The sequence below is a fragment of the Oryctolagus cuniculus genome, chromosome 7 (genome assembly GCF_051225735.1).
Source record: "Oryctolagus cuniculus isolate XC-2025 breed Fujian yellow rabbit chromosome 7, ASM5122573v1, whole genome shotgun sequence".
NCBI classification, from domain to species: domain Eukaryota; kingdom Metazoa; phylum Chordata; class Mammalia; order Lagomorpha; family Leporidae; genus Oryctolagus; species Oryctolagus cuniculus.
Window position 1 is genome coordinate 108,107,382 of NC_142873.1, and position 26,993 is coordinate 108,134,374.

General features: G+C 46.0%; 1 protein-coding gene across 8 annotated transcripts in view; it reads right to left on the minus strand.

Moving 5' to 3' along the window:
• AK4 (adenylate kinase 4) overlaps positions 1 to 26,993 on the minus strand; it is a 151,679-nt gene that overhangs the window by 18,007 nt on the left and 106,679 nt on the right. For all 8 annotated transcript variants that reach the window (XM_089300498.1, XM_070078355.2, XM_089300497.1 and 5 more), the window contains one exon: positions 16,778 to 16,897. In XM_089300498.1, the coding sequence (XP_089156624.1) occupies positions 16,778 to 16,886 (109 nt within the window). In that variant the 5' untranslated portion in view covers positions 16,887 to 16,897. The remainder of the gene's footprint in view (positions 1 to 16,777; positions 16,898 to 26,993) is intronic.

Genomic DNA, 26,993 nt, shown 5'->3' on the forward strand with positions numbered 1-26,993 from the left:
CTCCCCTACCCCCACCATTCACAGAGGAGCTCAACCAGGGCACAGCTCAGTTGCTACTTCTGTGAGCTTTCCACTCCACAGTTTTCTGTGTGTCCTTGTTTATCACCAGGATTATTTTTAAAAATGTATATTTTGAAAGTCAGAATTACAGAAAGAGAGAGAGACAGAGAATTTCCATCTGCTAGTTCGCTCCCCAGATGGCGTCAACGGCCAATGCTGAAGCCAGGAGCCTCTTCCGGGTCTCCTACATGGGTGACAGGGACTGGAGCACTTAGGGCCATCTTCCACTGCTTCTCCCAGGCCATTTGCAGGGAGCCGGATGGAAAGTGGAGCAGTCAGGACAAGAACTGGCACCCATGAGATGTCGGCGTCACGGGTAGCAGCTTAATGCACCACACCACAACACTGGTTCCCCCACCTCATTTTTTAATAGCAAAGCTCCTTAATCTACTTTCCTGATCCAATTCAATACCTTATCACGATGAGCTTTCATTTGGGTTGCAGGCAATGAATTCAGTACAAGGCTCAACCTCAAGCTGCCAATCACACAACAGGATTTTGAAGCAGCAATGTGACACAACTTTCAAGGAACGAGTGCATCTGCAGATTGTGTTAATACAGAATCCAAACCAAGAAAGGCAGGGCAGTATTTGCCACTCGTGAGTCCCCCATTTTTTGGAAGCATTCACATAGACAACTCTGGAAGAAGCTGGACCAGATGGCATCCAATCCACAATTCAGCAAACCTTGCTTATGCTTTATATACGTATAATGTAGTCTACTGGTTGTGTTAAGGCATTCACATAAACACAGTCCTCATTCTTCACAACCACCTTGTGAGGTAGGCAGACAGGACCTGCAGTGTAACAGAGTAAGTCTGAATTCAAGGAGGGTCAACAGGAGGACTCGACTTAACATCAGGTCTCTGGGCTTCTATTCAGGTGCTCTTTCTATTCTACTATGCTGCTGCTCCAGGGTGCTAAAAGAAAACCTGGGGCCGGCACTGTGGTGTAGTGGATAAAGCTACTGCCTGCAGTGCTAGCATCCCATACGGGCGCTGATTCGAGTCCTGGCTGTTCCACTTTCAATCCAGCTCTCAGCTATAGCTGCCCTGCACCTAGTTAGAAGCCCTGGAAGCAGCTCCTGGCTCATGGCTTTGGATTGGCATAGCTCTGGCCATTGTGGCTATTTGAGGAGTGAACCAGCAGATGGAAGACCTCTCTGTCTGTCTCTCTCTGCCTCTCTGTAACTCTTTCAAATAAATAAATAAATCTTAAAAAAAAAAAAAAAAAAAGGCCAGCGCCACAGCTCACTAGGCTAATCCTCTGCCTGCGGCGTCAGTACCCCGGGTTCTAGTCCCGGTTGCTCCTCTTCCAGTCCAGCTCTCTGCTCTGGCCTGGGAAAGCAGTGGAGGATGGCCCAAGTCCTTGGGCCCTGCACCTGCATGGGAGACCAAGAGGAAGCACCTGGCTCCTGGCTTTGGATCAGCACAGCATGCCGGCCATAGCGGCCATTTTGGGGGTGAACCAGCGGAAGGAAGACCTTTCTCTCTGTCTCTCTCTCTCTCTCACTGCCTAACTCTGCCTGTTAAAAAAAAAAAAAAAAAAAGCTAATCCTCCACCTTGTGGCGCCGGCACACCGGGTTCTAGTCCCGGTAGGGGCGCCAGATTCTGTCCCAGTTGCCCCTCTTCCAGGCCAGCTCTCTGCTGTGGCCAGGGAGTGCAGTGGAGGATGGCCCAAGTCCTTGGGCCCTGCACCCCACAGGAGACCAGGATAAGTACCTGGCTCCTGCCATCGGATCAGCGTGGTGCGCCGGCCATGGCGGCCATTGGAGGGTGAACCAACGGCAAAGGAAGACCTTTCTCTCTGTCTCTCTCTCTCACTGTCCACTCTGCCTGTCAAAAAAAAAAAAAAAAAGGCAAGCTATTGTGCCATGGCACAGTAGGTCAGTAGGGTAAGCCTCTGCCTGAGGTGCCAGTATCCCATATGGGCACCAGTCTGGTCCCAGTTGCTCTTCTTCCAATCCAGCTCTCTGCTATGGCCTGAAAAAGCAGCAGAAGATGGCCCAAGTGCTTGGGCTCCTGCACACGCGTGGGAGACCCAAAAGAAGCTCCTGGCTCCTGGCTTTGGATGGGCCCAGCTCCGGCTGTTGTGGCCATTTGGGAAGTAAACCAGCAGATGGAGGACCTCTCTGTCTTTCCCTCTCTGTGTCTGTAACTGCCTGTAGAATAAATTTAAAAAAATTTCCCCAGAAATCTTTTATTTAAGGTATACAAACTTCATGCATTTCATAAATACAACTTCAGGAACACAGTGATTAAAAAAAAAAAGAAAGAAAGAAAGAAAGAAAGAAAAACCTTATCTTTCTGCTACCACCAGAGTGCCTCATGGCAGCATCCGCATCACCTCAGATACCATCTATTGGGCGACCCTGCGTGCCAGGTCTATTCATCACACGCAAAGAAACAGTCAAAATCCTACAGGCCTGCAACAGTCTCCCCAGCTGGACCCTACCGGGCCACTCACACCGGCTCCCCAGCTACTCTCAACAGCCAGGGGGACTCTATCCATGCACATTTGCTCTTCATAGTCTCTGCCTGGAATGCTCTGGTGCAGGGACCCATGCGCATCCTCAGCTCTGGCGAGTCATGGCTCAAATCACGGAGCCTCTCCCTCCCATCCCACCACCCCAATTCGTCTTCTACTATTTTTCCCGTCATAGTCATCACCAGTTGTCATGATTAACTTTTCAGCATTTCTACTCACACCAAACCCCAGGCACACGGCCCGGGTTTGAAGTCCAGCTGTGCTACTTGCTCACTTTGAGACCTTGGTTACTTCTCTGTGCCTGTGAAATGGGGAAGGTACAAGTCCTAACTCAAAAAGCTACTGTGAGGAGTAAGCAAACGACTGTACATGAATCCCAGAACGCTGGCTGGCAGTGGGTGTACCACACTGGAGAGGCGTACGGAGCAAAGCGCCATACTGGGAGGAAACGAAGGCAGTGGGGGACTGGAAGACAAAGACAACTAGGTTTGATAGGAAGAAAGCAAATTATGAGATAAATGATAAAAAATGTGAGGGGCTGGCGCTGTGGGCATAGCAGGGTAAGACACCATCTGTGCACCGGCATCCCATATGGGCCCCGGTTCTAGTCCCGACTGCTCCTCTTCCAATCCAGCTCTCTGCTATGGCCTGGGAAAGCAGTAGAAGATGGCCCAAGTCCTTGGGCCCCTGCACCCACATGGGAGACCCTGAGGAAGCTCCTGCTCCTGACTTCGGATTGGCACAGCTCTGGCCATTGCAGCCATCTGGGGAGTGAACCAGCGGATGAAAGACCTCTCTCTGTGTAACTCTTTCAAATAAATAAAATAAATCTTTAAAAAAATAAACAAATAAAATATAAATAAATAAATAAATCTGAACTTTTTAAAAGAATGAAAGAGACGCTATGTACACAGAGTAATACCCTCTTCCCAAAATGGCAAGAGTCTCCTCTGAAACAGAAGACAGAGAGGGAGGGAGGAAAGAAGACAGAAAATCCAGCAGCATTCTAAAGGGTGATCAGGTGTTCTTTTTTTAAAAGATATATTTATTTCAAAGAGTTACAAAGAGAGGGAGAGACAGAGAAGCAGATCTTCCATCTGCTGGTTTACTCCCCCAAATGGCCATAATGGCCAGAGCTGGGCTGATAGGAAGCCAGGAGCTTCTTCTGGGTCTCCCACATAGGTGCAGGGGCCCAAGCACTTGAGCCATCTTCCACTGCTTTCTCAGGTGCATTGGCAGGGAGCTGGATGGAAAGTGCAGGAGCTGGGACTCAAACTGGCACCCATATGGAACACCAGCGCCACAGGCGGCTGTTTCACACACTAAGCCACAGTGTTGGCCCCGACCCAGGTTTTCTTTAAAGCAGAAGGTGAAGAGTGCATTCTGCAGTTACAAAACTATAGATGTGGAAAGGAGGATGGGGAAAATTGTAAGGAAAGAAGATTCAGGGTAGGGGGTGGGGAGCGTCACGAATCCTGGAGAGGGGTTCTACGGCTCTGCAAGGCCTCTACAAAGTGAATAGTGATATTTATCTGTCTACAAGACTATTTTAAAAAGGATTTATTTATTTATTTATAAGGCAGAGTTACAAAGAGGCAGGGGGAGACAGAGGGGTCTTCCATCCACTGGTTCAATCCTCTGATGGCCACAATGGCTGGAGCTAAGCTCATCTGAAGGCAGGAGCCAGGAACTTCTTCAGGGTCTCCCACGTGGGTGCAGGGGCCCAGGGACCTGGACTCCACTGCTTTCCCAGACCATAGCAGAGAGCTGGATGGGAAGTGGGACAGCCAGGACTCGAACCAGTGCCCATATGGGATGCCAACACTACAGGTGCCAGCTTTATCCACTACACCACAGCGCTGGCCCCTATCTACAAGACTCTTAACTATGGCTATTCTTTAGCCTACCAACCTACACTCTAACGCTTTATAGCACACAGTCTATAATACTATCCTAAACAAGGGATCTGTCAAGTTAGCATGGCAGCATTAGCATTCTTTAAATTGATTTATATCAGCATCTCAAGTTGCGCTAAGCAAATCAAAGTAGTTCAGAAATAATTCTCTTATCAGTCACCTGCAAAGAATAGAAATTCAGATAAGTTACAGTCAGACTACTATATTGCAAGCCATTTGAACAGCGTCTCTATAAGGCCATACATACAGAGTGAGTGAGTGTGTACGTGTGTGTGTGTGTGTTAATTTAAAAGGTAGAGAGACAGAAACAGAGAACTCTCACTCACTGGTTTATTCCCCAAATGATCACAACAGCTGAGACTCAGCTAGGGTAAAGCCCAAAGTTAATAACTCAATCCAACAGTCTCCCATTGAGACGGCAGGGACCCAACTATGTGAGCCATTCCCACTGCCTCCCAGGGTGCACAGTAGAAGGAGGCAGGTTCTCAGGACCTGGAGCTGAGAATTGAATCCATTTACTCCACTATGAGTCGCGGGCATCTTAACTGCTAGGCTAAATGCCCACCCACACATTTTTTTTTAAAGTGAATATATTGTCAGAGGAGCACAGAACGAAGACTGGTTGAGACCTGTGAAGCAAAGATATCTCTGTAGTCAGAACAAGAGACGTTCACATTGACTTTGGAGGAAAAGAAATGGCATTTTGCTCTCAAATACATTTAATTAGCATTTGATATTCACTGATGCAAGTTCTCTTCTAGATTTCTACCCTGCTACTTTCAATTGCTAGGATATTGGTTCTTAACCAGAATCCTTAATGTGAAAGGCTTATTAAAACATGAGTCATGGAAATCTTACGATAGAAAAATCTCTATCAAAATAATAATAGCCATTCTGAACACGAAAGTATTGAAATGTATACATACAGAATTTAGATGTATTCGTGATACTGTCTTAGTCGAGAGACAGGACAGGCTCCTGCTCCCATTAGTGGGCACTCCAGCTAGCCCCTCAACATGCCAGCTGGTAGCCCTGTTAGAACGTTGAGCCACTTGAGGGCTGGGGCTATATTTACTCCTGCTGTGCCTAGGACACGGTCAGATCCCCTGTGGGCAGGTACTGCTAACCAAGCAAAGCTAGATGCACAAATCAAATTGTGTCAACAGGTGGCAGCATTTGTAATTTTTCCATGAAGCAAGAATTAGAATGAAGTTGTGTGCTTTTCCATTAACTCAAAGTAACCTCAAAGACAGGCTTTCTAAATGATTAACCAGCAGTATTCCAGTCTCCTTAATTAGACAGCCTGTTTCAAATGAATGCATTTCACTGACGGCTGAAGAAGTGGAAAAGCCGAGAGCTAAAGTCAAGGTGACATTTGAGTCCAGAAGGCTTGCCTTCCTCTCTGAGGCTGTAGTCACAGCTGGGTTTCCCACAGGAGGATGGAATACCCGTCCCGTGTTTCTGCACTACACTATGCCTAGCCCTTGTCCCCTAACTTGCCCTAGAAAAGCTGCTCTGTCCTGTTCATTCAACCAGCTCATCCAGGTTGAAAACTCAAATCTTACGTAATTAAATTTCTCCCGAATCAGTTGCTCTACTTCACTTACGGTGCCTTCTCGCACTGTGCTGCCTGCCGGGGGACTCACCTCAAGCTCCCTGGGACACAGGAACCACTGCTACCTACCTTAAAGTTAAAGAGCTTTGCAACAAGTGGGTCCCGCCCTCAAGGAGCTAACAAGTTAGTAGGGATTAAAAATCTGAATATGGTACAATCACTACTGAGAGATCACTGCTGAAAAGAAGATGCGAGAGACTTCCAAAAGACCATGGAAATGCAATGATCTTTCCATTCCATTCACCACAAAGCTCCTGAAACCACAAAAAAACATTTGTCTCTCGAAAGTGCCTTTGTGAGTGAAAGCACACGCTCCTTTTCAGGGGGAATTCTTGGGGAATTTCCTAAACAGCATTTGGATCTCTGGCACCGCTATGATTGTTCCTGTGAAGCCCCCAAAACCAATACCCCTGGTCTTTAAGCAAGTCACACGAACAGCACTGAAGCCGAGACGCATTGCACTGAGGAAGGAGCTGCCACCTGCAAACCCCTGGCTTAAAGGCTCTTCTTATTCTTTGGCTGTAAGGCTTTGTAAGCTCCCATTCAGCATAAACTGTTCCCACTCTATTAAGACCAAAGGAATTTGTAAATGATTCTACCCTGGGCCCCTTATCTCTGCCCCAAGGATAGTAACAGAGGCCAGCTATGGCCTACGTGGCCTCAGCTATGGGTTGCAGATTAGATCCATGTATAACCGGACACATATTTCTATGTCTTTGCTATGCGCCAACCGCTGCTGCAGGTATTGGCAATACAGCCATGAGCAAAACAGAGACAGTCTCTGTTCTCTCAGGCTATGTGCGTGGCAGAGGGACGAGTCAAATATGAGATAAACACATAATGTCACATGATTATAATGTAACAAAGAGTGACTTGGGTAGACAAGTACAAGGGAGCCACTCTGTAGGGCACAAAACGATCAAGAAAATATAAAGTAGTGATGGATATCAAAAGGTTGTGTGCATTCCTACCCTGAAGGTCTTGCCTGAATGTCAGAATAAAACAGAAAAGAAAAATGCAAAGAAAGTATGAGACAACACAAGAAGACTTTTAAAAGTTCATGAAAAGTAAATACTCTGGGGGCCTGCGCTTTGGCGTAGCGGGTAAGACCGCCACCCACAGTACCAGCATCCCATATAGGTGCCAGTTCGAGACCTGGCTGATCCACTTCCAATCCAGCTATGGCCTGGGAAAGCAGTAGAAGATGGCCCAAGTCCTTGGGCCCCTGCATCTGTGTGGGAGAGGAAGAAGCTTCTGGCTTCGGATTGGCACAATCCAGCCATTGCGGCCAACTGGTAGTGAACCAGTGGATGGAAGACCTCTCTGCATGTCTCTGCCTCTTCTTTTCTCTCTGTTTAACTCTGACTTTCAAATAAATAAATAAACCTTGAAAAAAAAAAAAAATACTCCGAAAAATCTATGCATGAATTTCAAATTTTTGCATCAAAATAAACTTATCTTTTAATTCTATTTTTTCCATAAATGTCTTGAAGTCACCTCATATGGCTGGTATCCTTGAAATAGAAAAGCTGTAGAACTGTGCAAAAGATTCCACACAATGCAATGCCTGCACCATACAATTAACTCATTTAAATAAGTTAATTCGATTTTTCCATGGTTTGTACAGAGATACAATCAAGAGATTAATCAAATAAAAGCAAACAGGTAGGTAACAGAACAGTGCACATTTAAATTTTTAGAATATAAGACAAAAAAAAAACCTGGGAAATCACATACATAGAATAAAAGTCTAACAAATTACAAAAAATGCCAGTGAAACTTGGGAGGAAAAGGGAGAGGAGGTGAGAGGAAGTATAAATGTATTAATCTTGGGGTATTAATCTTGGTTAATCCTTTGCCTGTGGCGCTGGCATCCCATATGGGCGCCGGGTTCTAGTCCTGGTGCTTCTCTTCCACTCCAGCTCTCTGCTGTGGCCCGGGAAGGCAGTGGAGGATGGCCCAAGTGCTTGGGCCCTGCACCCGCATGGGAGATCAGGAGGAAACACCTGGCTCCTGGCTTCAGATCAGCGCGGTGTGCCCACCGCGACGGCCATTGGAGGGTGAACCAACGGCAAAGGAAGACCTTTCTCTCTGTCTCTCTGTTTCTCACAGTCCACTCTGCCTGTCCAAAAAAAATAAAATAAAAAAATAAAAAAAGTATAAAATTAACAATAATAAATAATGAAATCTACCATTTGACCACCCACTACATTCCAGAACTCCACTAATGTCTCTCTTTCTCCCTCTAACTCTGACTTTCAAATAAATAAATCTTGGGGGGGGGGGGGGGGAGTATCTTCAAATTATAGAAATCAAGTTGTAAAACTTTTCAGGATTATAAAAGCTGTCAAACCCATTTAAAAACACAAATTTTAAGATGTATCATTCTGAGAAACAATACTTTGGCTAGCTGGCTACAAATACAATTTTTCAAATCAACGAAATCCAACAAATAGTTGCTAGTACTTCATGAAAACCAAACAGTTCAGAGACATCTTAATTAAACTCAATGTTGAGGAGAAACAGAGGAGGAGAGAAGGGGAGGGAGGGAGCAGGGGCCACAAGGAGGCAGGAGAGGAGTGCAGATGGGCAGGAGGAGAACACTGGGAAAAGAAAGCAAGGTGTCCACAACTTAATGGGTAGAACAACATTCGGTGCTGCCCAAATTCTCCCCTCAAATTAGACTTTTGGATCCAGGGGAGAATAACAACCAAACTGTCAGACCTATTTACACTGCCTTAGGGTACGAGTGGAGAATCCAGAAATGTGTCACTAAGACTGGTCTAACACACACCCTTATTTCTTCACACTGTCATTTGGACCCAGAATATCTCCTTACTCATAAAAGTCATTCCACTTGTCTCCCGGAACCCAGATGTCACCTCACTGCACCATGGTCAGCTGATCAGGCGCCTTCCCTTCCTGCGTCAGAAGCTCCCCAAGATTAGTTTCCCAGGGCTCATTTTAAGATTAATTCATTTATTTATTTGAAAGGTGGAGTTACAGAGAGAGAGGCAGAAGCAGAGAGAAAGAGAGAGGTCTTCCACCTGCTGGGTCAGTCCCCAGATGGCCGCAATGACCAGGTCTAGACTAGGCTAAAGCCAGGAGCCAGGAGCTTCATCCAGGTCTCCCACATGGCTGCAGAGAACCAAGCACTTGGGCCATTTTCTGAAGCTCTCCCAGGTGCCTTAGCAGGGGGCTGGATCAGAAGTGGAGCAGCCAGGACTCGAACTGGCGCCCATTTGGGATGGTGGCACTCAGCTTTAACCCACTATGTCACAACGCTGGTCCCTCCACTCCTTCTTGTCATCATTTTCCTCCTGTTTGTTCACTGCCACCAGCCCAGCACAAAGTCAGTCCTACCTGCATATTATTCACTTTAGAAACATCCCGGGCCTGGTAGTGAATTTCGCCCACTGGTTGGATGTTTGCTGGGAGAACAGAGCTACAATTAAAGAGGCCAGTCATGCCAGCGCCGCAGCTCACTAGGCTAATCCTCTGCCTTACGGCACCGGCACACAGGGTTCCAGTCCCGGTTGGGGCGCCAGATTCTGTCCTGGTTGCCCCTCTTCCAGGCCAGCTCTCTGCTATGGCCCGGGAGTGCAGTGGAGGATGGCCCAAGTGCTTGGGCCCTGCACCCCATGGGAGACCAGGAGAAGCACCTGGCTCCTCGCTTCAGATCAGGGCGGTGCGGCGGCCGCAGTGCACCAGCCGCGGCAGCCATTGGAGGGTGAACCAACAGCAAAGGAAGACCTTTCTCTCTGTCTCTCTCTCTCACTGTCCACTCTGCCTGTAAAAAAAATAAAAAAATAAAGAAAGAGGCCAGTCATGAGCTTGTTGGGAAGGTCAATCCTCGGGAGGCACCAACCCCTGGGCTGCAGGCCCGTTAACTGCATGGTGCCCAAGCAGAGTTCTATAAATGCTATAACCACTTCATGGAGGAATCACTCCATGAAGCTTTGTTTCAAACTTTCCATGTAAGGCACCGGAGCACACATCGCTACCTGACAATAATTTATCTGACAATAATTTCTCAGGACTAAAGATATTTTTTTTAAAGCTTTATTTATTTATTTGAAAGGTAGAGTTACAGAGAGGCAGAGGTACAGAGAAAGAGGGAGAGAGAGGGAGATAGAGAGGAAAAGAGAAAGAGAGAGGTCTTCCATCTGCTGATTCACTCCCCAAGATGGCCGCAACAGTCGGAGCTGCGCCGATCCAAGGCCAGGCTTCTTCCAGGTCTCCCACATGAGTGCAGGGACCCAAGGACTTGGGCCACCATCTACTGCTTTCCCAGGCCATAGCAGAGAGCTGGATCAGAAGTGGAGCAACCAGGATTCAATCAGCACTCATATGGGATGCCCATACTGCAAGCGGCAGCTTTACCTGCTACGCACAGCGCCAGCCCCAGGACTAAAGATCTTACCCTCTTTCACACACACACACACCACACACAGAGACAGAGTCTGATTTATTTTTATATTCAAGAAGAATTCTTCAGTGACCTTCTGAACAAATCTATTATACATTTTATTCTTCAAACATACCCTACATTCATGAGGGCAACAGGAAAAAAAAAAAAAACCTGTCCTTGACATCTCCTAAAAGACATAATTTAGAAGACACTGCTGACTTTTTCTGTAGACATGTTTCCCAGTAGGCTCTTCAGAGGTCTGATTCGGAAAGCAAAATAAGGAGGGGATAAGAGGCCAGGGCAGTTCTGTGCCAGTCTACTCTGGCAAAACCTATCTGCCCCAGCATCAGTAGCTCAGCTTCTAGATACACACATTTGACTCGGCCATCAAGGGCTCAAGGTGAGCAAGTGTCCTGAGTATCTCAGGTCTGAGATCATTCCACTCTCAGGGAAAACAAACACTTGTACACGTTGTGCACACTCAAGTGGCTCTAATTGCTGCTTTTTTTTTTTTTTTTAACGTTTTCATAGGCAGAGTGGACAGTGAGAGACAGAGAGAAAGGTCTTCCTTTACCGTTGGTTCACCCTCCAATGGCCGCTGCAGCCAGCGCGCTGCGGCCGGCGCACCGCGCAGATCCGAAGCCAGGAGCCAGGTGCTTCTCCTGGTCTCCCATGCGGGTGCAGGGCCCAAGCACTTGGGCCATCCTCCACTGCACTCCCGGGCCATAGCAGAGAGCTGGCCTGGAAGAGGGGCAACCGGGACAGAATCCGGCACCCAGAGTGGGGTGCCAGTGCCGCAGGCGGAGGATTAGCCTAGTGAGCCACGGCGCCGGCCCTCTAATTGCTGCTTTAAAAAAAAAAAAAAATTGAAAAAGAAAACAGAATTAGCTTCCTAAAGCACCGGTTAGCGTTCAGCAGTACAGGCTGTAAGGATCTATATCTCAAACATAAAGGTCTAACTTGTACTCCATGGACAATCCCAAAGTTAAAGTTGTTCTCTATGAAAACAAATGCAACAGTGTGGGTATGGTTTCAATGTGTCCCCTAAAGGCTCATGTGCTAGATGCTTGTTTGCCAGGTGGCAATGTGGGAGGGGATGGAATTTTGAAGAGGTAGAGCCTGGTGGGAAGTATTCTGGGTGCTGCCTTTGAAAGGAATTAACACAGCTCTCAGGGGATCCCAGGTAGTCTTCACAACCGTGAGTTGTTTTAAGAGAGCAAAACTGAGACAGGCCTGTGGCTAAGTGGTTAAGCTGCTGCTGCCTGGGATACAGAGGCAGCATTGTGGCACACCAGGATAAGCTGTTACGTGGGATGTCCACATCTCATATCGGAGCCTTGGTTCAAGTCTGGGCTGCTCCACTTCCAATCCAGCTTCCTGATAATGTGCCTGGGAAGGCAGCAGATGATAACCCAAATACTAGGGCCCCTGCTACCCACATGGAAGACCTGGATGGAGTTCCTAGCTCCTGCCTTCAGCCTGGCCCAGACCTGGCTGCTGTGGCAATTTGGGGAGTAAATCTGCGGATAGAAGATCTCTTTCTTATTCTCCCACTCTATCACTCTGCTTTTCAAAAAAATGAATGAAAAGAAAAAAAATCCCGATTACTCCACTTCTGAGCCAGCATTCCCGCTAATGCATACACCGGGAGGCAGCAGATGATGGCTCAACTGCTGGGGTCCCGGATGCTCACATAGGAGATCAAGACTGAGTTCCAGACTTCAGGCTCCAGCATGGCAACCCTGGCTGTTGCAAGCATTTGGGGAGTGAACAAACAGATGAAAGATCTCTCTCTTACGCCTCTTTCTATGTCTCTCTGCCTTTCAGACAAAATGAAATGAATAAAAATATTTTTTTAAAAAAGAGAAATACGGATGGCTCTCTATTCTTTCAACATGTGATCTCTCTCTTCTCTCTCTCTCTCATGTGCACCTGCAGTGATGTCATCCACTACAATGTGATGTAGCCAATGAGATGTACCCTCAGCAGAGTCTGGCACCAGGCTTGGGCCTCTAAAACTACAAGTTAAATTAACGTTTCTACAAATTACCCATTTTCAATTGTTATAGCAATAGAAATGAACTGATATAATATACTTTGATAGGAAATTTCAAATATTTTGATACCTACGTGTAAAGGTTACATGACAGACAATTCTATTACATCTTGGTACTTGGAGATAAATCAGGACTCAGGAGAAAAACTTGCAGCTTACTATTTAAATACACAAGCTGGTGGCCCAGTTTAGAAATGAAAAAGCCCATTCCTAACACATGTCTCTACTAACTCAGTGACCTCACTTTTCTGAAAAGCAAAGAATTTCCATTCAATGTGAAGACATGATTATGGTCCCCTACTTGCTATTTCACCTCAAGATTACCTAATAAGCAGTAAACATCCTTTCTCTCTCAAACTAAAACGAAGTATGGTTTTGGGGCTAGGGTTCTGGTGTAGCATGTTAAGCCGTCACCTACAATGCCAGCAATCCACATGGGCTCCAGTTTGTGTCCCAGCAGCTCCACTTCCGATCCAGCTTCCTGCTAATGGCCTGGGAAAGGCAACAGAAGATGGACCAAGTGCTTGGGCCCCTCCCACATAGGATGAAGCTCCTGGCTCTGGCCTGGCCCAGCACTGGCCATTGCAGCCATCTGGGAAGTAAATCTGTGGATGGAAGATCTCTGTCTCTCCTTCTCTCTATATAACTCTTTTAAAATAAATAGATTTTTTTCAAAAAACTAAATGTGGTTTTACAACAAAGTTAGAAGGGTACATTGTAAACCTCTGGTAGAATGTTCGTCCTTTTTTTTTTTTAATAATTTTTTTTTTTGACAGGCAGAGTGGACAGTGAGAGAGAGAGACAGAGAGAAAGAATGTTCGTCTTAAACATTAGCGAAATCTCAGGGCAGGCCTTTGGCACAGCAGTTAGCACACTGCCCGAGATGCTGGTACCCCATATCGGAGTGCCTGGTTCCAATCCCTGCTCCTCCTCTTCCTGTCCAGCATTCCTGCTAATCCTACCCTGGGAGGCAGCAGGTGATGGCACCTCCCACCCACATAGGAGATCTAACTGGAAGGACTCCCAGTCTCCAGGTTTTGGCCCGGCTTAGTCCTGCCCCAGCTGTTTCAGGCATTTGAGGAGAGAACCAGTAGATGGAAGATCTTTCCTTCTCTTTGCCTCTGTCTCTCTTTCAAATAAAATTAAAATAAATAATATTTTTAAAAATTAAGGAAAATTATTTTTTTAAAAACTGCTGGGGTGAGCATTTGGCACAGCAGGGAAGGACAAGGACACACACACACACACACACACACACACACGCAGTGCCTGGTTTGAGCCCTCGTTCCTCTGCCTCTGGTCCCAGCTTCCCTCTCACACACACCGTGGGAAGCAGTAGAGAACCACTGAATGGAAGATCTCTGCCTATCTGCCTTAGAGGTAAACTTTTTAAAATTTCAGTAAATCTATCACTGATCTATGAAACTTCCAAGGAAACAAAAGAGAAACACACACACACGAAGGAAAAGCGGTGCTGAACTGTTTTTAGTAGAGAGCTGACTAAACCACAGAACACTCATCATCTCCACGCCACCTCACCTCGGCCTTCCCTTGGCTCGCATCCATCCACCAACCCATCCCCACCCACTATCTGCTCTCCGCAGCCATATGGACCAAGATCGTGAGCCATCCGTCATCCCGAATTCTTGTCTCCACCTTTGCACATCCAGTCACCTTTAGCACCCTCAACAGGCACGTACGTCCTCTGCAGCATGCGTGCCTGTGAGCAGTGCAGAGCTGTGAACACCGCACGCAGCCACTCCCTGCTCTCCTCCCTGTGCCAAATGGATCGACTCCAAGTCCTAACAGAGAAATTACAACTGAAAGTGACCAGATGGGTTTTCAAGGAGAAAGATCCAAGCTCAATCCACTGGGAGACTGACGCACTTTACTAAAAACAGACCTGTGGTATGAAAGAACCTCAGTTATTCACCCCAGGAGGCAACGCCAGGGCAAAAGCAAGCTCTGAAAAGATACATGAAACATCCCATAACTGAAGCTGGCATTTCAAACCTGTGTGGCTAAATATTTTTAAAACTACTTTTTGGCCGGCGTTGTCGCATAGAGGGTAAAGCCGCTACCAGTAGTGCCAGCATTCCATAGCGGCACTGGTTTGAGTTCCAGCTGCTCCACTTCCAATCCAGCTCTCTGCTATGGCCTGGGAAAGCAGCAGAAGATGGCCCAAGTCCTTGGGCCCCTGCACCCTGATGGGAGACCTGGGAGAAGCTCCTGGCTCCTGGCATCGAATGGGCTCAGTTCCGCCCATTGCAGCCATTTGGGGAATGAATCAGTGAATGGAAGACCTCTCTTTGTCTCTCTCTGCCTCTGCCTCTCTATAATTCTGCCTTTCAAATACATAAATAAATCTTTAAAAATAAATCTTTAAAAAAAAACTGTTTTTGAATCTAACACTTCATGTAGTCACCTCCCAAAAATTCAGGTCATACACACCAGCCACAAAAAATAATGACGAAAATCTTACAGTGACACAGTGCTTGCTGTATGGAAAGCACTCTCCTAAGCAGTTTCCATGGGTTCACTCACTTCGTGCTAACAAAAACCCTTTTCTACTCCACTTTCCATGAGGAATCACACACAGAGAGAGGTAAGGTGGCCCCAGGGCACACACACTGCCAGTGATTGGCAGAGCTGGGACAGGTGGTCTGGCCCCAGGGCCCATGCACTCAGCTAAGACACTTTCCACAGGAGTCCAACATAGAGAATCCTGTCTTCACTCCGATTTATTTAAGTTCACCAAAATTGCACAAGTTCAACTTACAAGGTGAGAGGCCTTACAGTTCAAGATGGTAAACTACAGATGTTAATGCTGGGTGTGACAGATGTAATGTTTATTGGTCATGGCTGTTAACTTTGTGAGTCTGGAGAAACTAACACACCTGAGGTGGTGCAGGAAGACAGCACAGAAACCCAAGGAGCCCGAAACACAATCAAAAGAAAACTCAGGGCTGTAGAACCCGACATCAGTCACAACACAGGTCAACTCCCCCTCCTTGCACAGGATTGGTGTCTCTTTGACCTCACTGCTACCACTGACATTTGGGTCCTTGACATCCCTTAGTCTGTTATGCCAATCACTGCTCACCTGGCTGTGAGTCACCTCCCTCCACCCTGAGCCGACACCTGCCTTCCCCTGTGCTGCCACTGGAACCCTCCTTCTGAGAGACAAATCTGATGGCAGCCTGCCCTAACCAAAGCCAGCAGTCTCTGGGTCAGGAAGGCCCTGCCTCCCTCAGCTAGCAGCCTCAGGACAGTCTAGGCTAAAAAGTTGCCCCCCTCATCCCCGGGATCCTCTATTAGTATGCAGGAAACAAGCAGTGTTGGGACAGTATAGCACACCACATAGATGCTACATGATTTTCTCACGGTGCCAGTAACCAGTTTTTAGTACTTCTACACACAGCTGATTTCCTCCTTGGGATCTAAGCCCTATAAAAATATGGCCAGCCCTTACAAGTTACCAATAATGCTGAAATAAATGTCTGAAGAATGGAACTGCTGTAGTGGCCAGCACTGTGGCACAGTGGGTTAAGCTGTCACTCAGGACACCAATGTTCCATATCATAGCACCTAGGTGTGAGTCCTGGCTACTTCACTTCCAATCCACCTCCTTGCTAACACATCCTGGGAGGCAGTGCAAGATGGCCTGATTGTTGAGCCCCTGTCACCCACGTGGGAGACCCAGATAGAGCTCCATGCACCTGGCTTCAGCCTGGCCCAGTCCTGGCTGTTGCAGGTATTTGGGGAGTAAATCAGTACACAGACTCAATCTCTCTCTCTCTGCAAGTATGTGAAAATAAACAATAAGCATTTCATGTATATATACATATATGCATCAAGCAAAAGTGGGCTCCAAAGGTGAACCTTGGAGTCCCAACACTGCTTGTTTCCTGCGTACTAAAAGAGGATTTTCAGATAGTCTAGCTCTGACGAGCTAGAAATGAGAAACGCGAAAAATGACGTGTGTGCTCCGTGACAGAACCTCTGGTTTAAGATGAGTCATGGTTAGGACAGCTGAGTCATGGCAACAAGATATCCTTGAAACTGTAATGGGAATTCAGTGAAAGTTTGCTTCAGGCCAATGAAACTTACGGGGATGATCCAGGATGATCCGGAGACAGAGAACTAAGAGGCTTCACCGAGGTAGAACATGAACTAAAGGAGGGCAGGCAAGGGGGAGGAGAGCCAGGAGCTCTTCTCACAGGCTCACTCACCGTCCAGTAGCCAGTGTTGGCCGCTCCTGTTCTCCAGCTCCGCCAGCATGAGGCGTGTGATGACATGATCTGGGACCAGAAGACCTTTCTCTAGGTATTGCTTTGCCATATCACCAACTTCTATGGAAGACAAGAAAAAGAGACACTCAGCAAAGCTTCCAAAATAAGGCTTATAAATTCTTTTCTGACAGCTTTGCTTTCTTTCCCATCCTCCTGGTACGGGAGGAAACCTGTAGGTACTTTTTGTCTTCTTGGTTTTGTCTTTAAATTATTAGCTTCAATAATCATGCATTGTTGCTTATTTAACCTATCTGTCTCAAAGCAGCTCTCAAAGATATGCACAGCCAGGGAGGGAGTGTGGGAGAATAAAAAGAGTAGGAAACAAAGGGAGAGGGTCAAACACAAAAGGCTGGGAAAGAAGTTCTGGATACCTCTACAGCGAGCCACAGATTGGGCCTTGAGTCTCCCAGCAGTTTATAGTAACCAGGAGACATGGTCAACCACATGGCACACGCAAGACTGAGGGGGAAGGAGAAGAGCAATGATTCTAGAGAGACCAAAGGGAACAGGCCCACTGGTCTCCTACGAAGACGCAGAACACAGGCGACAACAGGCCGATTTCTTTCATGAGCCTCAGCTTAAGCAGATGGCACCTTGCTGACGCAGCCGTGAAAGCAACTCGGCATTATCAGTAGAATGCCAAGTTCAGAAAAAGACAGAAATTTAAAAAGAAACATTTTCTGAGAAAAACGGATTCTCTCTTAACAATTTCTCACATGTACAAATTGTGAGTTGGGTTCAACAGAACAAATTAACAGCTTTAATCTGTACATTTCTAGGAACTAAATTTTTTTAAAACACAAATTAATCCTCTGCTCTCCAGGGAACTGATAATGAATCATTAAGGGCTACAGGCCAATTAAGTTCTTATAAAAACCACAAAGCAGAATTATATTTCTGGAAAAAACTTCGAGAATTTTTTGACCCCACTTTCACCTTGCATATAGGTGGAGCATTTGCTTCCCTGGATTTGCACGCCCTTAACCCCAAGTTAACCACTGAAATCAGGGCTGCGAAGAGCTCTGTGTCACTCAATTGCCACCACTGGACAAGTAGCTCAAGACACAGGTCCTGCTGACGCAGACTTAAAGACAGCCTTGCTCATGAATGTGCTGGACATGAATGAGAGGGAACCACATTCATCCAACACAACTACTGGTTGCTTGCTACGGAGTAGGTAACACTCTAGAGATGTAGCAGTGGATAAAAGTTCCAGCTTTTTCATTTAAACAATATTACCTTCTTTAATAGCAACAAAAACAACCACTAACCGAGCACATACTATGAACGAGGGCACTGTGTCAGGTTCTTTCATCTTCCCCTTGAAATAGGAAGTAATCCTGACTTCGAGATACAACTCACACATCAAAACAGTCACCATTTTAAAGTGTACAGTTCTGTGGCTTTTAGTATCTTCCCACTCTTACACAACCATCACCACTTCCTAATTTCAGAACATTTTCATCTCTCCAGAAAGAAACTCTATACCCATTAGTAGTCACTCCCCACATCTTCCACTCTCCAGTCCCCTCCCCCAACTCCCCATGACTACTAATCTGCTTTCTGTTGCCACAGATATGCCTGGAATCACACAATGCTTGGTCCTTTGTATCTGGTTTCATTCACTTGGTGTAGCATTTTCAAGGTTCATTTATGCCGTACCACATGCTATGGCTGAATAACACCCCACTGTACGGCCAGACCACATTTTGTTGTTTATGCCCAAAACAAATGGACATGTGGATAATTTCTACTTTTGGGCTAACACAGCATGAATGTTTAAATATAATTCTCTGAGTAATAGCTGTATGGTATCATTGTTCTGTGCTATTATGGTTTGAACACAATTTGGCTCCCTAATCCCTAAGGTTTACGTTGAGGGTTAATGGATTAACCAATAACGGTTGCTGGATTAAGGGTGGAGGCTTGGTCTAATTAGGAGGTCTTTGGGAACCCCACAATCGAATCACAATGTCCTTCTAGAGCAAGACCTGGGCATGGGCAAGAGCAGTGTGCTCCCCGGCTCTGCTTCCTGGCTCACCTGTGATTGTCCCTCTTCCCTCTTCCAGCTTCACCAAATGCTCAAACCAGTGGGGCTACCTGATCTCAGACTGCGAACCTCCCAAACCGTCAGCCAAAATCAACGTTCTTCCTTCCTAAGTAGCTTCTCTCAGTTATTTTAGTTCAAGTAACAAAAAGCTGACTACTACATATGTCCAAACAATGACTGCCAGAAAGGTACATGTAACAAGGGACAAGTTCAGCACTGCTAATCTGCCATGGTCAGGCAGCCCCACAGCTTAGACCATCCACCTGATGTTAAGGTAAACAGATATCTTCCAGAGTGGGAGATCAAGATAGGAACTTTGCAATGTGTTTTAGAACACCAGATCTTGGATATTATATGTTGACATATTTGTTAATTCACTTTCTGCCTACTCCAATTAGAAAATTACTTGCTCAAGAGAAGAAAATGAAATATGCTGTTCAATGCCCAATCTTCAGTTCTTGGTATACAGTCTAGCACAGATTAGATGCCCCATCAAGCATACTGAATGAATAAACACCCTGAAGATGACTTTTTTTTTCATGCTGGCCAAAACAAAATAAAACAAACAAACAAAAAATCAACGTGCTCTTCCTGGAGAATTACTACAAAACCATTATTCCAAGATCAAATGTGGCCCAACTTCGCCAGACAGAAACTTTTTCAAAGGAGATATGAGGCAAGCAGAGTGTGATCAGGACTCAGTGAGATGGCCAGGTGAGGTTTCCCAACCCAGTCATTTCACAACATGAGAAGAGAGGAGGCAGGTCAGACAGGGCGAATGAGAAAGCAGTGCCACAAGCAAGTGCTGGGGACGCTGGGCGCACTTGTAGGAACTCCAAGCAGTGACAGCTGAAGAAGAGCACACCAGTGAGAAATGGCACTAGACAGACAGGAGAGCAAGTGTGGGCTTGCAAAGATCTTTTTTCAAATAGATCTGAATGGGCTTCAAAAAGTTCTTGGGGTGGGGGTGGGGGGGTGGCACTGTGGTGTAGCGCGTAAAGCCATCACCTGCAGCGCCAGCATCCCATATGGGTACCAGTTCAAGTCCCAGCTGCTCCACTTCCAATCCAGCTCTCTGCTATGGCCTGGAAAAGCAGTGGAAGATGGCGCAAGTCCTTGATCCCCTGCACCTGCATGAGAAACACGAAGAAGCTCCTGGCTCCTGGCTCAGAATCAGCACAGCTCCAGTCACTGCGGCCATCTGGGGAGTGAATCAGCGGATGGAAGACCTCTCTCTCTCTCTCTCTCTCTCTCTGCCTCTGCCTCTGCCTTTCCCTCTTAAATAAATAAATAATCAAATCTTAAAATTTTTTTAAAAGTTCTTAGAAAATTTGCACTACCCCTTTTAACTCAAGACCAACTATTTAAAAACTGTGGGGCCCCTAGATGGGAAGTTAAACTTGTCAAGATGGCAACAGCAAAGGCTTCAACCAAGCACAGGGACTTGCATGATTACCCAGGGCAATATGACACTTGGGACAGTGGTGGCATGAAGCAAGCAAAGGAGGATGTGATAATAACCCAAGCCCAAGAGGAAGACCTGCACTAAAGCTCAATCTAGGGGCCTGTGCTGTGGTGTAAGCAAGTAAAGCCACTGCCTGCAGTGCCGGCATCCCACACGAGCACTGGTTTGCATCCTGGCTGCTGCACTTCCGATCCAGCTCTCTGCTATGGCCCGGGAAAGCAGGACAAGATGGCCCAAGTCCTTGGGCCCCTGCACCCACGTGGGAGACCCGGAGGAAGCTCCTGGCTCCGGATCAGCATAGGTCTGGCCATTATGGCCATTTGGGGGGGTCAAATAGCAGATGAAGAGCTTTCTCTCTCTCTCTGCCTCTCTGTAACTCTTTCAAATAAATAAATAAATCTTAAAAAAAAAAAAAAAAAAAGCTGAATATGAGGAAGACCTTCACCTGCCCCTTCAGAGAGTACTCTGAGCTAATCCAACACAGACCATGCAGTCCCAAGTTTAAAATAACCCCGTGGAAGGCTTCCAGAGCCATCTTACTCCAATTTACTCATTAAGAGAAAGATCTAAGCACAACATACTTTTCTAGCTATTTTTGGCAGCCATGGCTCCTCTCTGGAGCAGCACAAGCAAAATGTCCTCTAACCTGATAAAAGATCAGACTTTCTCTCAACCTCCACCATAGAAAGGCAGGAAGAACAATAGCCAAAGCAAAAATGAACGAAGTAGTTGTACCCGAATAAAGACCTTATTCCAACAGCCAACTGACACAAGACATCTTATCAGAAGACACAGGCTCATTCCAGAAAACTGCACCTTCATCTGCCCTTGTCAGTCTGCTGGGAAGAGAAAGCAATATCCTTAAATGCTAACGCTAGCATGTCTGGATGAAATACACACCTGCTCCAAATTCTCAAGCAGTATTCCAAAGAAATGCTGTGAACACTGTCTTGTGCTGCTTTTGCATCTTTAGTGTATAATACATACACACACACACACACACACACACACACAATTCATAAAGCACCAGAAAGCTTTCACAAATAAATTTAATAAATTTTGAGGGTCAAAAATAGACCAACAGCTTTGCAATTTTTTTAAAGCTTCACACAACAACCGAGAAATAAACCTACCATGTGTTTGAGATTAAACAGTACATCAATGATTAAAGCCACATACTTAATCTTTCCTTTCTGAGGAATGTTTTTCTGTATCAAGTTACAAAACAGGATATATTACAAAACTCTGTGTGTGTGTGTGTGTGTGTAGGTAGATGGCATCACCCCAGTGTTAAATACAAGTATATTAGGGAACAAAAGTTTTACCTATTTTGCAACAATATAAATTATGAGGCAATGCACCTTAACAACCCATTTCATTCAATCACTACTATATATAAATTCAGATATAATCTTGGTAACTTAGAGAAATAGACAGTTTCAATTTTTAACCAGATAAGATACAAATTTTCAGAATGTAAGACTATTTTATAAAGTTGCGTATTTAAGATAACAGCAAATTTCAAATGTTAGAATAAAACAGAACTTAGAATTATCTATTAAATATGTCATCTCTACAAAGTTCATGTTTCCAGGACATGGAAAAGACATAAGCCCCAGTGTCTTTACCTGAAAGCTGTCCATATTTACAAACTAACAGAGATCATTACATTCAGACATACAAAAATCCTGCCAACTGCAAAGAAGCAGGGTATCGGACCCACACTGTGAATTACCTTAAGACTAGTTAAAAAGAAAATACCTATTTCTAAATAACAGGAGGGTCAATAAGGAAGACATCTCTTTAGAAAAGGCATGAGAATGAACACACAGCACAAGCATATTGGAATAGAACAAAACCCATTCTAGGGGGCCGGCACCATGGCTCACTTGGTTAATCCTCCGCCTGCGGTGCTGGCATCCCATATGGGCGCCGGGTTCTAGTCTCGGTTGCTCTTCTTCCAGTCCAGCTCTCTGCTGTGGCCCCCGGAAGGCAGTGGAGATGGCCCAAGTGCTTGGGTGCCTTCACCTGCTTGGGAGACCAGAAAGAAGCACCTGGCTTTGGATCGGCGTAGTTCCAGCCGAGGCAGCCATTTGGGGGGTGAACCAACGGAAGGAAGACCTTTGTCTCTCTCTCTCACTGTCTAATTCTGTCAAATAAAAAAAAAATTTTTTTTTTAAATCCATTCTACGGTCACCCTAAATATGCAGGAGAGTGAGAGACTGAAGGAATGCCAAATAAAAATAAATACAGAAAGATCCAGAACGTGAAAGACTAATCACTATCATGAAACAGGATTTGGGGGGGGGGGGGGGGGTTTCTGCTTACTGAGGGAAAATTCACAGAATATGCAGGATGGCTAGTTCCCAGCTTTAAAACTCTCTGAATCCACTAAAGAGTCAGCTGACACTATTCAGTTTTATTGATTTCTAAAATTTATTTTCACGCCGACACTGTGGCATAGTGGGTTAAGGCGCTGCCTGCAGTGCCGGCATCCCATATGGATGCCGGTTCGAGATCTGGCTGCTCCACTTCCAATCCAACTCTCTGCTATGGCCTGGGAAAGCAGTAGAAAGATGGCCCAAGTCCTTGGGCCCGTGCACCTGTGTGGGAGACCCAGAAGAAGCTCCTGGCTCCTGGCTTCAAATCAGCCCGGTTCCGGCCATTGCGGCCATTTGGGGAGTGAACCAGCGGATAGAAGACCTTTCTCTCTGCTTCTCCTTCTCTCTGTGGAACTCTGACTTTCAAATAAGTAAATAAATCTTAAAAGAAAAATAATAAACTAAAATTTATTTTCACTTTTATTTGAAAGGCAAAGAGGCAAACAAGGGAGATCTTCTAACTACTTGTTTACTTCCCTAAATGTCCACAACAACCAGGGCTGTGCCAGGTTGAAGCCAGGAGCCTGGAATTCAATCCAGATCTCTCCTATAAGTGGCAAGGACTCAAGTACTGAGCCATCATTTGCTGTCCCCCAGGGTGTGCACTGGCAGGAAACTGCATCAGAAGCAGAGTAGCTGGGACTCAAACCAGGCACTCTGATATGGGACACAAGTGTCCCAAGCTGTGACTTCAGCCACTGTGCCAAACACCCATCCAGATGTTATTATTAAGCATGATCTTTGTGCCAGGTCCTACACCAACCTGGTCTCAGGCTCTCCTAGAGCTCAGAATCTAAACACTGGCATTGAGTGCTAACCCACCAAAACCTCTCTGTAGCACAATTTTTTTTTTTTTAAGATTTTATTTACTTATTCGAGAGGTAGAATTACAGACAGTGAGAGGCAGAGACAGAGAGAAAGGTGTTTCTTCTGTTGGTTCACTCCCCAAGTGGCCACAATGGTCGGAGCTGCACTGATCTGAAGCCAGGAGCCAGGAGCTTCCTCCTGGTCTCCCATGCGGGTGCAGGGGCCGAAGTACTTGGGCCATCTTCTACTGCTTTCCCAGGCCACAGCAGAGAGCTGGATTGGAAGAGGAGCAACCGGGACTAGAACAAGTGCCCATATGGGATGGTGGAGGATTAACCTACTGCACCATGGTGCTGGCCCCTGTAGCACAATTTTATGGAATTTTTATGTGTCAGGCAGAAAAACTAAACAGTCAATAGTTCCCACAATTAAGTTATAGAGGCTCCTTATATTGTTAATCAAGTTCCATGTAAATATATTATGAAATAGGACTAGATTATTGGTCACAAACTAAATGAAAGCATTTATGCAAACACTGCCAGCTAATACACCTGTGACCTCTGAAGAGTCATCCCTAAAGCACGAGTCTAGAATTACAGAACACCAAACAGACTCACTGCAGACAAATAGGTTTGATTTCATGAAGTTGGTAATTACAACCGCAAGGTAATCAACTGTCCTCAGGTACGTCCATCAACCAGAATGAGACTCCAATTACTACTGGTATTTTAAAGAAGTGCAAGTGAGGTCTTTTTATCTCATTGAAAGGTTTGTCTTATCTCTCTCTCTTTCTCATGCACTGTTCTCAAGAAGTAACAATGACAAGTGTGTGTTTCAGCACAGGTAAGTAAGACCACATGCCACCAATGAGCAGTGTGATGACCCTGCCAGCACCTACCAGAGAGCTCCTGTCCCACCCCTAATCATCACCTTCATCCCAAGTCACTGCTTCAGAACCACGGGTAAAAATTCTCTGGATACACTACTTCTCCGAAATTTTCTGCATGTCTACCACATGACGAACACCATGCAAGGCACTGCAGAGGACCTTAAAGAAGCTCACTAAAGTGGAGAGGACTCAAACAGACCCATGAACAAACAAGTTACAAAAGCAGCATGCTAACGGGAACGAGATAGTCGCAAACACACAAATTCATATAAACGCACAGAATTGGTGGCTGGGAAAGGGGCAGGGGGAGTTGTTGTTTAATGATTAGAGAGTTGCAACTTTGCAAGATTAAAAAATACTGGAGATCAGCCACACAACTATATATATATATATATATATATATACACACACACACACACACACACACACTTTCTGCCACTGCAGTGTACACTTGGAGTGGGTGTGATGGTACACTCTTTAGTTTACATTTTTTTTTAAGATTTAATTTATTTATCTGAGAGGTAGAGTCACAAACAAAGAGAGGGAGAGACAGAGAGAAAGGTCTTCCATCTGCTGGTTCACTCCCCAAATGGCCACAATGGTTGAAGCTGAGTCAATCTGAAGCCAGGAGTCAGGAGCTTCCTCTGGATCTCCCACACAGATGCTGGGGCCCAAACACTTGGGCCATCTTCCACTGCCTTCCCAGGCCATGGCAGACAGATAGATCGGAAGAGGAGCAGCTGGGACACAAACTGGCACCCATGTGGGATGCAGGCGCCACAGGCAGAGGCCCAGCCCACTATGCCACAGCACCGGCCCCCTTATAGTATACTTTTAAAAATATATTTACTGCGGCTGGTATTGTGGCACAGAGGTCTAAGCCACTGTCTGCAATGGGAGCATCCCATAGGAACATTAGTTCAAGTACTGGCTGCTCCACTACTGATCCAACTACTACTTGAGCCATCCCTGCTACCTCCCAGAGTCTGTGTTACAGGAAGCTGAAGTCTGGAGCCAGAGACAAGACATTCACCCAGGCACTCTGATACAAGCTGCAGGCATCCAAGCCAATGGCTTAACTGCTAAGCTAAACATGGACTCCTGCTATGGTTTTTCAATCACAATTATTTTTTAAAATATAATAAGATGCTATAAGACAGGAATGTACAAAGTGTCCCAGGAGCACAGTGAGAGATGGATGGGTGGACAGTTAGAGGGGGAGACAAGACTAAGGGGTGGGGGTGGTGGGATGAATTACCACATCTGCTTAGACATAACTGAAGATAGAATGGACAATCAGAATATACAGGAAAGACACTGCAGGTGTGAAAACAATGTGGATATCAGGAGTGAGGGATAAGGATGAGAAGTCAAGGATGAGCTCAGAGTTTGTAACCTGAGCAAGCAGGAGATTAGAAGTGCTATTCCTGGCGGCACTGTGGCACAGTGGGTTAAGACACCACTTGCAATGCCAGCATCTTATATTGGAGCACGGGTTCAACTCCCCACTGCTCTGCTTCCAATCCAGCTCCCTGCTGATGCACCTGGGAAGGCAGCAGAAGATGGCCCAAGTGCTTGGACCCCCAACACCCATGTGGGAAACCTGGATGGAGTTCCTGGCTTCTGGATTCAGCCAGGCCCAGACCTGGCTGTTGCAGCCATTTGGGCAGCGAACCAACAGATAAAAGATCCCTCTCTCTCTCTGTTTTCTCTTCCTTGCTCTCTGCCTTTCAAATAAATAAATAAATCTTAAAAAAAGAAAAAAACACCAGTCGATTATTCTTGGTAAGGCTGAATTCCTGACACCACTGAGACAAGGAAGGGGAGATGCCTATCACCTAGTCTGAAATGCAAAATGTTGCAGGAGCTTGTTTTGAAACCCTGGGAGGGAGTATATGGTCTTAACCAGGCAGAGTGTGTGGAGAAGCCAGAACTCTCTGGGGCAACTGCCACATATAAAGGGCAGGCAGCCCCACGGAAGAAAAATCACTGGGTCCTGCCTCTAACATGACTCAGGAGACAGGCTCAAACAGAACACCTGTCTGAAATCTAGGTCAATCAAACTAAATTTTCACAATAATAACTTTAGTATCGGGCACCAGTTTCAGGAAGCAATGAAACAACACACAAAGGCAAGGTGTGATACACATGGAGAGGGGTGTGCGTGGCTCTGCTCTTAACCTGTGGTGTAACCTTGAAAAGTAACCAAGTTCCAAGCAGAGGGTTCATCACTAGGCAACTGAAATCCATTTTGCCTCTAGTAGGAACCTCAGACCTATTTTTTTTTTTTTTTTATTTAAGGATGGCTTCAAAAGATAAAGAATTAGTATTTAGTAGCCTCCTCCTACCACTACCCTCTCTTCCCCACCCCAGGAATGGCACCATTTTCCACCCTGCAGTCAGAATGGCCCAACTGGCTCATCCAATTCTGCACAACCCTGTTTCAGACGCATCAACAGGCTTCCACTGCTCACTCAGTGGTGTCTGGGTTGCTCCCAGATCGGGCCCTGGCCTCACAGCTCTGTTTGTTTATCCACAGGCCCCACCCATGACACCACTACTCT